Genomic DNA, 17,006 nt, shown 5'->3' on the forward strand with positions numbered 1-17,006 from the left:
AGAAACTTAAACTATCATGAAAGTCCTCATTTCTCTTTTCCTTCCTGAGTTATTCAAAGTCTGGTGCCTTCAATTTTGGCTGGATGTCAGTGGAGGCTTTCTTCTGCCTAGGCATTGGTAACACTGATGAAAGCTGGGGAATCTATTCTCTTGGGTTGGGAAATCTTCATTCTCTCCAACGGTAAAGATTAAAGATAGATTTCTTCTTAAATTACTTAAGGGCAGACACACCAGTTCCAAGTGTATTACATTTTTCTCTAAAGCACATATAGTTTAGTCTCATTAAGGAATATAAATTTATCCCATCAATTAGACTTTGACCTGACTTGAAAAATAATAACCTTCATATTATGATGCTGAAAAGCATTTGGCTCCTTCCTAAGTCTTCTTTCAAGACAAAAAAATACTACATTAGCTGAGAATGCATTATATGGGAAATTACCTTGAGGCAGTGGAAGCACTAAGTGGTGAACTGACCCCGAGGTCAAGGAACGGAAAGGCTTTCAGACCAAATTAAAATGACCAAACCACATAGTTTCTTTAATTGATTAAAATACTGAGCAAGAAACAAAGAGAATGAAATGGGATAAGGTAATTCACTTAGATAGGTGTAAACTGGATGAAGGGACTACACTCCCTGAGTCCTAGGGTTCACAATGTTTACAAATCCTGCTTCTTTTTTGATACACCAGCCTTCACGGGTGATGGTTCAATGATAAAGGCCAGAGTTAATGTCTGAACAAAGAAGGGCCACAGGGGAAGATATCCTGAGCCAAGGACACAAACCTTCTCTTTCAGAGAGATGCAGGAGTAGTATGCTTGATTAGGGAGTAGCTATCAATTCACTTGTTGAACAGCCTTTGGTTTTATTTGCACTTTTTGGGCAGAACCAGAATAGAATCATACTAGGAACCTTATTTGCATTTCTTGGGTAGGACTAGAATAGAACCTCGTTGTATGTCACTAAGTGGTGGCTAATTGAGGTTTAATAAAGTTCTCAGTCAAGAAGTGGCATCCTCGAGATGTGTGTCTTTTCATCCTTTGCATCTAAGTAGCATATTTTTGTTCCATTACATTTTATATTTATTCTATCTCTGGTTGTCGTACAGGTTACTAACTTAGTTTTGCCAAATTATCTGAATTCTACCTATGTCTCACAACTTACTTCTTTTTCATTTTATGTAATAAACCTATTATATGTGTTTTGCCAATATCTCATATGCTTACTTTCTAGCATATTATTGTCTGTGTTTAGCACTTCTTAAGAATTCTATCCATCCTAATTTTTTTAACTTCTAGAGCAGAACTGAATATTCTCAACAGTACAGCAAAATCCCATTACAGAATGCCATTATCCAATCCATTTAATTTGATTATTGTTATAATCACAAAATTTGTTCATTCTGTTCCCCAATATTTTTCCATACCAAAAGAAAAGAGAGTTTGCATTTTTTAAAGGAATTAAGAGACATTTGTCAAAGTCCAAGTGAGAGATGATTTTTGCCTTGTCCTAGGCCTACCACATAAGATGTAAAAAATGGATGAAATTGAGAGAAAAGTAACAGAACTAGGTGACCAATTTTATGTGGGATATGCAGGAGAAAAAGATATCAAGGATAACTCCAAGTTTTTTGGTTCTGCGTAAGTATCACTCACTAAGAAGTGTAGGAAGAATGAAAGAAGAGTTAACTGAGTAGTGGAAGGACATCATAAGTATAAATTCAGTTTTGAAATTATGTCCCAAGAATATACCCAGTTGGCAATTTGTTAAATATTGATATGAAACTTGGAAGACAATCTATTGAGTACATACAAAATTGGGAAGGTATCGACATATAGATGACATTAAATACAATGAAATTACATGATTTCACCTAGGAAGAGAATGTAGAAGTGATAAGAGAAGTCAGTGGATCAACATATATGACCATTTATGCATACATATTTATAGTGTACTATATTCAGGCCAATAGTTTTTTATTGTGTCAACTTAACTAAGCTGAAACTAGGTTTCTCAGAATTCCTCTTCCTATATAGTTCCAGGTTAGTGTAGGTCACAAGAGCTACTTTTCCATGATATTTGGAAGATGAGAGTAAAGCAGCAACCATATTTTGTTAGACATGGAAGGTTGGTGAAGAACACGAGCCACATTGCAACTTAGGTCTGTTGCCACTCATCTGGTTGGCTGGAGAAACAGCCAGGCCCACAGTTCCTTCAGGTCCAGTCAGTTTTCTCCTTCAGCTTCTTCTTCAGTCAGATGACGACTTAAGATCTATGTAAAACTTTAACATTAGCTCCTCTGCAGAACACACCCATCTCCAAAACTGGAAGTGTAGCAACAGTGAGAGACTGGAATGAGTTTAGTCCAGTCTTTTGGTTTTTAGCTGATTCATACAGGTTTTAGCTTGTCTTGCTTCCTTCCCATCAAGTCTGTTTTCACTCACCTCTTGGTTACCCTGTGAACTGCAGGCTGCAATCATAGGCAAAGAAGCACCAGCCTCACACAGACCATTGAAACAGCTTCCAGAGAATTCTGCTTCTCTGATCAAATTCTGAATGATACAGGTACAATCTCTTTCCATTTTTATGGTAATGCTACTGTAACACTAAGAAGAGCCGAATGATTTTGACGAGCTACATAAGACACAGTTGTATATTGTACCAGTCATTAAACAATTATTTATCAACTTTAATTTCACCCATCTATACTTTGTCTCTATGATTTCAGGTTTGGGATTCTGTAAACCCTACTTTTCCTTGGTTGGCTAGCTTATTAGATTTTGCCAATAAGGGCTAAAATAAGTGCAGTGGCACATCATATGAGTATGGTGATGAGAAGGGATATTATTTTAGGCAGTGATGGTAATGGTAGCAAATTCTAAAGTGAGAATGTGCCTAGCAGGTAAGAGGAAGACTTGGTGGGGTTTCAAACTGGAGAAGTATAGCCCAGGAGACAGTTCTTTTAGGTCTAAAGCAAACCTGTATAGAACCTGTGGGCAATAGCAGACACCAACTAACATGTAACTTGTGTTTAATGACCAATATGCATATGGAAGGATGCTAAATGAGTTTATGAAGAACACACTTAAAGTGATTTTGTTTTTGGCTTTACAAATCAACATGATTAATTATATATCACATTGGTGAAACTATAGAAACATGGGCCCTGTCACTTTGCGCTCACAGAGGTACCCATTTGGACAATTTTGTTAACAATCCTTTACATAGAAGAGTTAAAATTTAATGCTTTTGACTCTGTTATTTCTGTTCTGAGAGGTTATTCCAATAATTTAATCAGACAGAAACTTATATGTACAAGGAAATTTTTGTTACAGAAATTCTTAAGATAACAAATTTAGAAATTATCTAAATTCATAAAATAAATTCTAGTACATCTATTAAAAGGAATATTGAGTAGCTATTAAATGTGGAAACAATTCATGGCAGAGACAGAAAGTTAAGATCCAATATTGTTTTTTCATTTCCTAATAGAATCCCCAGTATTTAGCTAGTCATGTGGTATGTGTAATGAATATGTCACTTTTCATCTCATTGCTAAGGGTTGCACTGTTACTAAATTCTTGTTAATGGCTTATAAGTATAAATGATTCCCTGAAAGGGAGGGTAATTTTTTTTTCTCTCTCTTTCTTCTTCTTGGCTGGAATGTGCTTTTAATAGTAGTAATGGCTCTAGTTCCATTAGCCACCTTGAACCAGAAGGGGACCTTTGAAAGGCAGGCACTCACAGAGGAGTGACAGAAAGGACAGCTGGTGGCATTGGGCAGGTGGAACAGAGAGGAGATGAGAAAGTTCAGAAAATTATGCAAATGTGGCACCCTCAAATTATGCCATAGATTGTCATCCCCAAGACTTTTGAAATTATTCCATTTATGTCACTGATTCTTCACATACCTGTTACTCAATGTAATCCTAGATGATTATTTTTAAGAGAAATTAAACAGCAGGTCAAGGAGTGGCTTGTACAGTATGCTTCTAAATATATATTTGTTTGTATGTGAGGAGAAAGGGAAAAGACAGAAAGGTAAAAATGAGAGAACATAAGGCATCTTGTGGAACATAGATGGTTTTAATTTCTCTCTTTATAATTTTCAGTTCTATTTGAATATTTTTACATAATTGCCAATGTTCTCAAGACAAAAACAAAATAAAGAGTTTTTTAGTTTTGAATAACTAAGCTTTCATCTAGATGAAAAGTTAAAATAATTGCTACACATGTGCAAACATATGTTAGTAATTAATTTTAAAATTTTACATCATTTTGATAGTTTTTAATAGTAACTATTAGGGATTAATCTTAGGCTGGCTCTTATATGTGTTTATAGGTTAACTTATAGGTGAAGTCAGGTATAAAACATGTTCAAATATTCTTGGTTTATTAAAAAATATTTTTAGTTCAGTAAAAACACTGTATTTTTACAAATATCCCATGAAATAGTGAAAAACAAATAAAACTAGATGAGAATCCTGTCTACAAATATAAATATGGGATTTCAAAATCAAACATTAGTAAAATTATTTTAATTGTAAAACAAATAAATAATCCTACATAACAAAGATGTCATACTAAGAAAGCAATCACTGCTTTGTATTAGGCCATTGGCAAATATAATCATATCAGTATTCCAGATACAAAGATTATACTTTCCATTTCTTCTATCTATTCTACATGAAGACCTCAAATAACACTGAGAAGAAGACGAATCATATGAAAAACAGCAATGTAAATATACATTTCATTATTATAAATACTAGTTAAAAATCAACAGGATATATATTTAATGAGGAAACTGTAAGCATTCCTATTAAGATAACAATTAAGAATACTCACTATCATTATTTTAATTGGCTATTATCTAGACATATAGTAAATATAAAACTTTATGAAAATAAAATTAAAACTGTGGATATTGGTGAGAAAGCAACACATCTAGAATTTGTGGATAATAAAATTTTATGTATATAATTTTCAAAGGATAAAACAAAAAATTATCTAGATCCATGAATTGAATGTTTAATAAAGCTGCTAATATGGATATATAATTTGATATTTACATATACTGTATATATATGTGTGTGTATATTATATATATATAAATATTTACATAGTGATATGATTTGGCTATGTCCCCACCTAAATCTCATCTTGAGTTGTAACTTCCACAATTCTCATGTGTCGTGGGAGGAACCTGGTGGGACATGGTTAAATCATGGGGGCAGGTCTTTCCTGTGCTGTTTTCATGATATTGAATGAGTTTCACGAAATCTGATGGTTTTATAAAGAGGAGTTCCCCTGCAAATCTTTGCCTGCCTGCATCCATGTAAGATGTGACTTGCTCCTCCTTACTTTCTGCCATGATTGTGAGGCCTCCCTACCTATGTGGAACTGTAAGTCCATTAAACCTCTTTCTGTTGTTAATTGCCCAGTCTCAGCTATGTCTTTATCAGCAGCTTAAAAATGGACACATGTATATAAATATATACATATATTTATATATATCTAAGAATCAAAGAAGTCTGTAATATTTTTTTTCTTTACAGTCACAGTAATGATCAGTTAGAAATGTTGGAGGAAAAGCATTCTTATTCAAAATAGCAACAAGATACAAAATGTCTAGATATATCCTGATTCAGAAATTTGAGGATATTATACAAAGAAAAATATAAACATTTGCTCAAAAATTAGAAATATGCATGACAATGAATTTGAAAAACATAGTTCTAGATAATCAAGACTACACATTAGGTTATGGTGTACATTGCTTGGGTAAATAAAGGGTGCACAAAACCTCATAAATCACCATGAAAGAACTTATTCATGTAACCAAACACCACCTGTTCCCCAAAAGCCTATTGAAATAAACAAAAATAAAATAAAATAAATGAATATTGAAATCAACATCTAAAAGGAGAAAGTTACCATAGTATGTACTATATATACCTGATCAATATTATAAAATTAAAAGTTACATTTAGGACATTTTTATTACTAGTAGTAATGTTATAAAAATGTAATAAAAAGGACACAAAATTGGATATACAAAATAAAGTCATATTATTTTTGTGTACTGTTTCTTAGATACAACTTATTACATCCCAAGACTATCAGTATCATCTCTAACTTACAATATTGCACTAGCATTTAACCTGTCCTCATATATCCACTCTTGCTGTACTACAATTTATTCCCCATGAAACCTCCAGAGTGATCTTTAATAACAAAGATCTTATCATTTAATTGCTTAAAGCCAAGTAGAATTTCCTATTACTACTAGTATGAAGGACCATATAAGGCCTCAGATGTTTCAGTGCCTCCCTCATTCTCCAGCCTCCCCACTGGCATCTCTCCTGATGCTGTGTTCCAGACTCCCAGTCCTCTCTCCTAAGCTCCTTTTTGTTTGTAAGTTCTCCATACACACTGCCTTTGCTGTCTAAAATGCTCCTCTCTTACACTTGATTTGTTAACAACTTCACTTTTCAAATGTAAACACACATTTTTCTTTAAATAACTTGAGTTTTTATGAATCATTTAAAAAAGTTTGACAATGATTTTTTTTATGCTTTTTAATATGTACTTTTTCTCCTATAAGCGTGACTTATTTTATGAGAAAATGAGAAAACAAGCACAATTTTGTAAACAAACTTATTAAGCCTTAATTTAGCAAAAACATGAGATTGATTTTAGTGTGGTATTTGCAAAAGGTGGACAGCTGAGCAGTTTGGTATAAAAATATTCTTAATCAAAAATTGACCCTTTCAAGTAGCAGATTCATAGACACCACAGTGCCTTCATTTTCCTAGAGAAAGTAGGGAGAAAAGAACATGAGTAATCTGGCTATTAGAGGTGAGATATAAATATAACTAATCTCTACTGTGAGAAATTCCTTCACAAAAAGGCTGTGGACCTGTCATCCCCAAGTGGGAAGATCTCTACTAGAGTCTCATTGCCTCAGCATAGATTTAACAGCTAGTCAGACATATGGTATAGGAAAGCCTCATCACAAGCAGAGGAGAATGTGACTCCGAAAAACTGACTTTCGGGTAGAGACAAACACTGGCTGTGCATCACATTTTCAATGACTTTATTTTCTGCATGCATCAGAATCTAATATTCCCTACTCGCTGAGTAGTTCCTTGAGAGAAATTATAAATAAAGGGTTTTCTAGCTGGACTCTATTGGACTACCATTACTTATACAACCATTATACTATGGCTGATGTCGTATAAAACCAGGGTTTTACTGGGGTTGCTAAGAAAAGGGAAATAACATGAGCCTCTATAACTAGTGGGCAGCTAACAGGCCATCATTGTTCTCCATTCTATCCAGACTTTCTGAATAGACTGAGCAGGGAGCACTCAAATCCACTTCTAGAATATATTTACCTAAGTTGCTTCTTATGAGTTTTAATTCCCAGGAAAGAGATAGAAATATGTCATGGACACTCTTTCAATGGTGGGCAACTGGGTCAGTACATTTGGTCTCTCAAATGAATGTTGAACCTAAAGGAGTAAAGAAAGAGATTTTATAAAAGGAAAATCTGACTCTTTCAGGAGTGAGAAAATTCATGTTTTGTATTAAGGCTGTAGCTAGGTAATGTAAACAGAAGATATTTTTAGCTTTTCCTTAGATATAGCACATACACAAATGAATTGTTACTCTAAAAAGAATTCCCTGGGTGAGCCAAGCTTTCAGAATCAAGTTATTGGGAAAACCCACACTGGTTCTATGTACCATTTCGTAACACTCCCTCTTTGAATAAACTTGGAGTACAGGAAGGATCATCAAAATGACTTAAGAGCTTTAAGATTCCCTACAAAAATTCACGAGTGGTTTTGCAAAGCTTTCTGGGGCATAACATTGAAAATAAAAGAGGACCCCTACCTTTCGAAAAATTTCCTCTAGATGATGACTCCAAGAATACTCTTTGAAGTAGTGGATAATTTTGGAAATGAAGATAGAGTCATTTGCTTCATGCCTCCAAGAAACATTATCTGCAAATAAAAGTCATCAAAATATTGGAGGATGTGATCTTTTACACATGTGGAAGACTCCTGGAGTCATATCTTTGGTATTTTTTATTAAATACTATCTACATGCTGATGAATCTCCAGGTTTTTCCCAGTCCAGATTTCCCTGTGAACTCATCCATTTGCCTATTCAATGTCCACCCTTGGAGGTAACACATGTTCCAAACTAAACATAAGAAACAGGACTCCTGATATTGTACACTCCTTCAACTCTGTGTCTCCTGCACATCTGTTTTCACCGACTCAGTAAATAGCACCATTTACCCCAGTTGCCAAGCCAAAAACCTAGTCATTATTTATTATTTCCTTTCTTTCACATCCCATATTCAATCCATTAGTCAATTTTCATTGATTCTGTTGCCAAAAATGTATCCCAAATTTAAGAACGTTTCATCAACGCTATTGCCATAAACCCAGTCTAAAAGCTATTGTCTTCCTAACTGAAATATTTAAATCATTCTCAACGGACCTTTTGATGCTACACTTATCCTATCACTCCTCGTTTAACAACTTCTAAGGTAGTATAAATGAAGGCAAAATTCATCATTTATAATTTTTCTGCTGTAGACATTAGGTCATGTCCTTGCAGTTGCAATTTACTTGGCTCTATTAGCATGTAATGATTTCTACATTGGCAGGGAAATTAAAGGAAGAATTGAGAGTACAAAGGGAAGAAAGTAAATGCTAGGAAAAAGGAAAAGAAAAAAGAGGAAATAACAGAGGAACAAGAAAAAGAATATCATTGGAAAAGAAAATAAAACAGATGGTAAGAAAGGGGAAATAAAAGAGATGGAGAAAGAAAAGTGAGAGATTAACAGCTCTCTTTCACCTTGAAGGTTATTATTTAAAAAACTTAGCTCACACAAAAATATTCTTTCATACTTATACAAGTTTAAGCACTTGTTTTAGCAATGGATGTTAACTGTAATAGATGGCTAGGAAGAGCAGAGGCTATGCAACCCTCCCGGGATTCGTAAGGATCATCAACTACTAATAAACAGTTGTCCAAAAGAAAAACAAAAACCAACTATCCAGTGTTTTCTATTGCAAATAAAATCCCTGGCCTGACTCTTTAATAGCTCCGCTACTTATACTCCCCCTAATTTTCTACTCTCCAGTCAGATTGTCTGTAACCTTCTTGAACAGCAAGAGCATTACTGTCTCGGGGTCCTTGCTCTTGTTTTCCCTTTCCAGAGAACACTTTTGTTTCAGAGTTTGGCACAACTCCGTCCCCACGTTCAAGTATGTACTGAAATGCCACCTCTGGGGAGAGGTCATGGCTAACCACCCTGGCTCACTGGCCTTCCTTTGCCCACCCCTGGCTCACACACACACACACATCTCTTTCTATAGTCTAATCCTCTTTTATTTTATGCATTCTCTGAAATCATACCATTTATTATTTACATGTTTATTATATACATTCCTTCACTACATTGCAAACTCCATGAGAGTAGGAGTTTTGTCTCTCTTGCTTACTGTCATACACAGTAGTAGAACTGCATACAGTAGATTTTCAAGTAATAGATACTGTATGGATAAAACCATGATAAAAGGTTACAAGTTTTCATTCCTTTTTAAGTTTGCTCAGAACTTTTGAAATTATGGTACTCAAAAGACAATATTATCACTTCTGCTCATCTACCATTCTAGACACCACAATTCTTTAATGTAGCCTGATAATTGATCAGTTTCCTTGGTGACTACATAGCATGTGTGACTTGTATGCAGTTTTTATTACTTTGTATGTGCTTTTCTTAACTGCTTCCTTATTCTGTTTTGTGCAGTTAGTAGTTTCTTATATATCTGTAGTTTTGCACATTTTTTAAAGATGTTAAAAGCAAGATTAGCACTTACTTCCCTGCTCTTCAATTTTAAATTCCATTTAAAAATATGATTCTCAGAAAGGTGGGTATATTTACATCAAAGCACATAGGTAGTGGCAGTGATGGGCTCAGTATATACAGTGTTCTTGGCTTTTACTCCAGTTCTCTATGCATTACCCCATAAGTCTTTTTAAAATTCTGCCCTCTCTCAAATAATGTCATTATATGTCCATGGATAGATAGTACCTGTCCATGTTAGAGTTGATGCTTGGACCAATACAGCATTCTGCTCAGGTTCTTCATTTTCACTTTCATTTCTGAGTTCTGAGGAGAACCGAAGAGCAGGCATGTAAGTGCTAATCTTGTTTTTGAGATACTTTGTTACAAGGAGAGGTGAGAGATAACCTATGTGGTCTGAACCTCAATGCAGTGGTGTTTCCTCTATAACACAGGACTCCTTGTAAGGCTAGCAACCACTTTTTTGGTGTCAATTTACCTTTTGGAAAAACAGCCATTGACTGGGCTGATGCAGGTCTTTCTTCATCTCTACTTTCTTCATTTTCTTCTTCAGATTCTGAAATAGAATGAAGAAAAGGTTTAGGATCAGTACTCTATCTGAAAGCCATTTCCAAAGATTAAAATTGACTGTGAACACAGGTTTCCCAGGTCTTTAATGAGATACCATCTCACAACAGTAGAGGTCTAAGAGTTTTCCATTGGAATTTGGGGTTTGGAGGCAGTTACCTGTGGAAAAGGAAGATTATGCAGAGCCTTCTTCAGATTCATTGTTCTCACTCTCCAAATGATATACTTAAACAATATGAAAAACAGATTTGTTAGCAGAACTAAGTTTTGAGAACCTACACACTTCACACTCTTTCCTTTGCACTGATGAGTAGATGACTATGCTAGCATGGGGCTACTCTATGAAGCATGAAGATTTGGCCCATTTTCTAAGCATCAAGTTTGTTCTAGAGAAATATGGCATTCTGCCAAGTGAAAAGGGAGGCAGAGTTTCTATAAAGCAAAGAATTTGTTATCTTTCTACTTACAGAATTCAAGGAATAATCAAAATCTTCAATCAAAGTTCACTGTTCATTCTGAGGAAGGAAAGTACATCTATGTATAAAAAATAGTCTATCTACAACAAAAATAATTCCAGATGCATATCCAAGAACTGGGAATATACTCATTTATATGTTGCAGTCTGGAGTAGGAATCAGCAACCATAGTCTGTGGGTCAGATTCAGGCAACACCCATTTTTATAAATAAAGTTATACTGGGACACACATCAACACACCCATCATGTACTTATAGTCTGTTGCTGCTTTTGAGCTACAACAGATGATTTGAGTCATGACAGAGGCCACATGGTCCAGAAAGAGTAAAATATTCATTATCTTTCAAAGAAAAAGTGTGCCAATCTGTGCTCCAGAGAGAAAGAAACATCTATACCCCACTAACCCATGAATTCCCTATTCCTTCCTTAAATAGAAATCTCGATTTCCAGACATTTCTTTCTGGGGAAAAGCCAAAGCTAAGCAAAAGATAATGGATATTCCCCTATTATACATTCTGTATCTGAGAATAACTCTAAAGGCCACAGAGTAGCCCAGAATAGCCAAAGGCTACCACTGAATTTAATGTCTCTAGCACCATTCATTTAACAATAATTACTAAGCACCCGTTATGTGTCAGGTATCATTTCTATGTGTTTAGGATATATTTATGAACAGAGCAGACAAAGATCCCTCACAAGGTGGAGCTTACATTTCAGCAAAGGGAGACATAATAATATAATGAGTAAGTAAATTGTATGGAGTGATGAGAGTGAGTATTGTTAAAAAAAGTATGCAGCAGTGTAAAAGTAATTGGGGAGGATTAGTATATTTTTTGACATTAAATAAGATAAACAGGGGACTAGGCCCGGTAACTCATGCCTATAATCCCAGCACTTTGGAAGGCCAAGGCAGGAGGATCACCTGAGATCAGGAGTTCGAGACCCATCTGTCCAACGTGGTGAAACCCCATCTCTACTAAAAATAAAAATTAAAAAAAAAAATGATGGGCACGGTGACTCATGCCTTTAATCTCAGCACTTTGGGAGGCCAAGGCGGGCAGATCATGAGGTCAAGAGATCGAGACCATCCTGGCCAACATGATGAAACCCCATCTCTACTAAAAATATAAAAAGTAGCTGGGTGTGGTGGTGCATACCTGTAGTCCCAGCTACTTGGGAGGTTGAGACAGGAGAATTGCTGGAATCTGATGGGAGGAGATTGCAGTGAGCCAAGATTGCACCACTGCACTTCAGCCTGGGCAATAGGGGGACACTCCATCTCCATAAAAGAAAAACAAAATTACCAGGCGTGGTGGAGGGTTCCTATAAATTCAGGTACTCAGGAGGATGAGGCAGGAGAATTGCTTGAACTAGGGAGGCAGTGGTTGAATAGAGCCGAGATCACACCATTGCACTCCAGCCTGGGTGACAAGAGAAAGCGAAACTCTGCCAAGAAAGAAGGAAAGAAGGAAAGAGAAAGGAAAGAAGGGAGGGAGGGAGGAAGGAAAGAAGGAAGGAAGGAAGGAAGGAAGGAAGGAAGGAAGGAAGGAAGGAAGGAAGGAAGGAAGGAAAGGATAGGTGAAGAAGGTCCTAAGATGGGGATAGTTGATTCTCCTTTTGGAGAAGGGAAAAATAAAGAAGACAAAAAAGTAAGAAGAATAGTACAGAAAGAATGAGTTACTAGCTCTTAGCCCCACAATACTCACCTAAACTCAATTGGTTTTGGGGGTTTAATAGGTGGTCCCTAAATATTTTATCTGTCACTTTAGCTGTCTCAGTGTTATTATCAAGAAGGTTTCCAGCATTTTTCAGAATGAAGTTCACACCTACTACTAGAATCCATGACTCTTCTGCATCTAATGGGCTATTTTCCATCAATTCATCAGAAATGCCACTTAGAAATTTCCCAGTCAGCATCTTCGTCATGTTGAGCAAATTCTCTATGGATGGTTTCTTACCTGTGAGAATGATAGAATCTTACACATGGACAGAACTTTAGATACCCCATTCTAGGGTAGTGGTTCCCAAATTTTAATGTGCATAAGAATCACCCAGAAAGCTTAGTAAGCAGAGCTTCCTGCACCCTACTCCAAAAAAATTTTATTTAATAGGTGAGAATGGGTCCATGAATTTTCATTTCTAACAATTTCTCAGGTCATGCTAAGGCCTCTGTTGCAAGGACCACAGGTAGAAAAGCTCCTATCTTGGTTCAACTCTCTCCATTTTCATAGATGGTGAAATAGAATCAGAGAAGCGTAGCGAATTCACTAAGGAACTTAGTGACAGCTGACTCAGTTTAGTCTTTGCATCTCCTATGATCTTATTTTCTTTCACTTTTATTAATAACTAGTTTGAAAGAACATTGCATTCAATATGTGCAGCAGTAAAACATAAATACATTCATCTGTAAAATAACACCTTTTTTGTTTTCTTTATCAAGGCTGGCAGGGAAGCTCCATGTGCCGAGACTTAGAGCACATATTGTAGCTGATCCATTTGCTGCTGTAAGGGAAAGGTCACACAGAAAGCAGAAATATGGAGGAAATGCAAGTTACCCTGTTCAACCGCCTGGCTTTCCACCCTCCCCATAACAGAACACTTATGAAATGAGTGAGAATTTTGGGTCAGTATGAGTTAAAAGAAGAGTCTAAAATCAAAGGAAAAGTTTAAGAACAGAGATCTAGATGTTTTTACATGTTTCTTTCATTTGAGAAGTTGTAACATATTAACTAAGACACTTGGTTGGCATTTTCAGTGCTGTGCCCCAAGCGCCCATATTTCCTTCCATATCCAGAGTAAAATAATTAGGTCTGGGGAGATCCCCCTCCACTCTGCCTTCTTCTTTCCCTTAAACTCTAACTTTCTCAAAGTATAGCCATAAAGAACAGAAAAACTGATGCCACTCACCAGCCATGGCTGCTCCTACTTCCTGGACAGGAAAAAGCTACGAAAACGAAAGCAATTTCAACAGGCTTGTTTTCCTCTCAGTGGACCAGCTTGTTGATACTACCCTAAATGGAAAACTCCAGGTCCTCAAATTCTCCTTTTCTTTGCCAAGATACAATGAGACTCCTGAACTAATGTACAACTGCTTTCCTTTGGAAAATAGGAAACAGAGGGTGTTTTTTCTTTTTCATGTAACAAAGTGATCAGAATGAAAGCATGCACACTCTCACGAGAACACGTCTCTGCTCTGTTTTTCTGTCTATTTTTAACACTGTTAATAAATCACATTAAACCTCTGTTTGTCTCTCTGCCGCCACCAGCCTCTAAGTGGTCAGGAATCTTTACTTCACTGATACTTACTCAACCTCGGAAGTGTGAATTTGGAAGATAAGGGAAAGAGGCTGACTGAGGATTGCTAAGTTGTGATACTCCCTTCACTATTTGATAAACCCATACAAATGATCTCTTTTCTTCTGTCTTTCCTGATCCACTCCTTTTTAAATTGGGATGTTGTTTATCCATGAGATGAAAGTATTTTTGTTCATTAAATGAACAAAATACTCTTTCATTTATTTTTGAGACAGATGTATATGTGCAATTAAAATCGAACAATAGAAAAATTTATAAAATGGGAAAAGATCATTAAGTTCTTTAATTTCACATGACCAGGTAACTACAATTATATGTTTAGTTTGCATCTTTGTGTAATTTTTTCTATAATTTTATAAAATGTTTAATACAAAAATGATATTATCCATGGCTCTAATCATTGGCCTCCTAGCATTTTTGGCCTTTATGTTAGTTCTGAACTGTCCTTATGACTTAGTTTGGCCAACATGATGCAGTAGAGGGATCTGATGCAGTTTCTAGCCTGAGTTTTACAAATCCGTTTACAAATCCTTGTGCTCTTCTCCCTCTTGAACTCCTGAAGCTAAGTGAGGATCAGCCTGGGCTGGATTGCTAGCTGATTAAAGTCATCATGTGGAGAAGAGCCCAGTTATCCCAGCCAAGGCCATACTAGACCAGCCTCCAGCCAAGTGTTTTCCCAACATATGAGATATCCCAGCCTTGTCAGCAGAGAAGCCTACCCTACACACAGATGATGTCAGACACAATCCCAGCAGTGATGAAAAGAAACATTCAGCCAACTGGCCACTTCATGAACAATATAAATGCTTCTTATGTGAAGCCACTGAGTTTTTGGGTGTTTTGATACTGAACAATAGATAACGAACAGACCTGTAATTACCCACAGAATTTTTTTTCCTATAGTGATCTTATCTTACGGTTATATTATTGATAATTTGCTTTATTTAACTTCACAATGTCTGACAAACATTTTTAAAAAATCAACACATGAAACATTATCTGATTTTTGATGGCTGTGTAGTATTTAATGTGTTGATAGATTGTATTTTTAAAATGTTTTGAGCGGGTGCAGTGGCTCACACCTGTAATCCTAGCACTTTGAGAGGGTGAGGCAGGCGGATCACATGAAGTCAGGATTTTGAGACTAGCCTGGCCAACATGGTGAAACCCAGACTCTACTAAAAATAAAAAGTTAGCCAGGTATGGTGGCATGTGCCTGTAGTCCCAGCTCCTCGGGAGGCTGAGGCAGGAGAATTGCTTGAACCCAGGAGACGGAGGTTGCAGTGAGCCGAGATCGGGCCACTACACTCCAGCCTGGGTGACAGAGTGAGACTCCACCTCCCCCCAAAAAAAAGTTTTGTCAAAGTAATAACATTCACAAGGCAGCTTATCCAGTAGTACAGAAAAGGCAACAATAAAAATCAGATTTTTATGATTTTTTACTTTTCTCCAATAAACTATGTGTAATTTCCCTAAGTTATTTGATTTTTTTTGGTGGCAATCTTTGCAACTCCCAATAAAGCCTGTTTTATCTATTTCATGATGTATAGATTACAAACAATGCTATTAGCTGTCTCACATGAAAAATGAATTACAGCTCATTCACACTGCCAAATCTCTCTCTCTCCTATTCTACCTAATATTTGATGATAGTGTGATTTCCTATTATTTCCTTGATTCATTTTGAAATAAAAAATAATATACTTAACTCTCATTTCTTCTTTCATCAGTTTTGCATAGTACCTTAATTCTCCTCTGTGTAAGTTGATCAGAGTTTCCCTCATGCAAATTATTTCATCTTTTCTCACCTCCAATTACACCATTTTTTCCCAATTCCCTATTGCGGTAAAAATATATACCACAAAATTGACCATCTTAACATTTTTAAATGTAGTGTTCAGTGATATTAACTATATTCATAATGTTATAACAGTCACCCCCATCTACGTCCAGAATTCCTCTTTATCTTATAAAGCTGAAATTCTATATGATTAAATGATAACTCCCCATTTCCTCCTCCCCACTGCCCCTGACCATCACCATTCTACTTTCTGTCTCTATGAATTTGATACCCTAGGTAACTCAATTAGGTACTTCATTTAAGTGAAATCATACAGTATGTGTTTTTCTGTTGCTGCCTACTTTGACGTGGCATAATGTTGTCAAGGTTCATCCATATTGTAACAAATGCCAGAACTTTCTTCCTTTTTAAGGCTGAATATAATTCCATTATGTGTATATACCACATTTTGCTTATCTATTTATCAGTTATAGGATAGTCCCACATTTTAGATATTATGAACAATGCTGCTATGAATGTAGGTATATAAATATATCTTTGAGACTCTGCTTTCAATTACTTTAGGATGTACCTATAGGTGGAATTTCTGGAGCATATGGTAACTCTACTTCTAATTGTATGAGGCACTACCATACTGTTTTCCAAGGTGCCTGTACCATTTGAAATTCTCACCAACAGATCACTGGGTTCCAATTATTCTACATCCCTGAAAACACTTGTTATTTTCTGGGTTTTTTGTTTGCTTGTTTTTGGGAGTCATTCAAATAGGTATGAGGCAGTGTCTCACTATAGTTTTAGGCACCACCCTCTTTCATCCTATTGTTGGGGGTAAGTCACAGTCAGTTTTCTTCATCAGCTAAGTACAGATATTACATGAGCCATATAGCTCAAAAATCCAGTTAGCTTCCTCCACTTCATTTCCATTCACCCACCATTTTCATTGAAATTATATTCTCT

General features: G+C 36.0%; 1 protein-coding gene across 7 annotated transcripts in view; it reads right to left on the minus strand.

Moving 5' to 3' along the window:
• Positions 1 to 16,919, minus strand: part of LOC105719320 (caspase-12-like) — a 73,595-nt gene extending 56,676 nt beyond the window's left edge. For 5 of the 7 annotated variants that reach the window (XR_010342396.1, XR_010342397.1, XM_064375374.1 and 2 more), the window contains exons 1-4: positions 13,841 to 16,919; positions 12,640 to 12,891; positions 10,369 to 10,446; positions 7,901 to 8,010 (exon numbers count right to left, since the gene is read on the minus strand). Coding sequence is in view for 5 of the 7 variants with exons in the window: in XM_064375374.1 (XP_064231444.1) it covers positions 7,901 to 8,010; positions 10,369 to 10,446; positions 12,640 to 12,891; positions 13,841 to 13,847 (447 nt within the window). In the remaining 2 variants the exon portion in view is untranslated. Of the gene's footprint in view, positions 1 to 1,926; positions 6,816 to 7,401; positions 7,519 to 7,900; positions 8,011 to 10,368; positions 10,447 to 12,639; positions 12,892 to 13,840 lie in introns of those variants that run through there. The other 2 variants (XM_012455351.2, XM_012455359.3) reach the window with 2 other exon arrangements.
• Between the last annotated feature and the right edge of the window lie 87 nt (positions 16,920 to 17,006).

This window comes from Aotus nancymaae, unplaced genomic scaffold, assembly GCF_030222135.1.
Source record: "Aotus nancymaae isolate 86718 unplaced genomic scaffold, 86718_ANA_hifiasm-v0.15.2.pri h1tg000012l, whole genome shotgun sequence".
In the NCBI taxonomy this organism is placed as follows: domain Eukaryota; kingdom Metazoa; phylum Chordata; class Mammalia; order Primates; family Aotidae; genus Aotus; species Aotus nancymaae.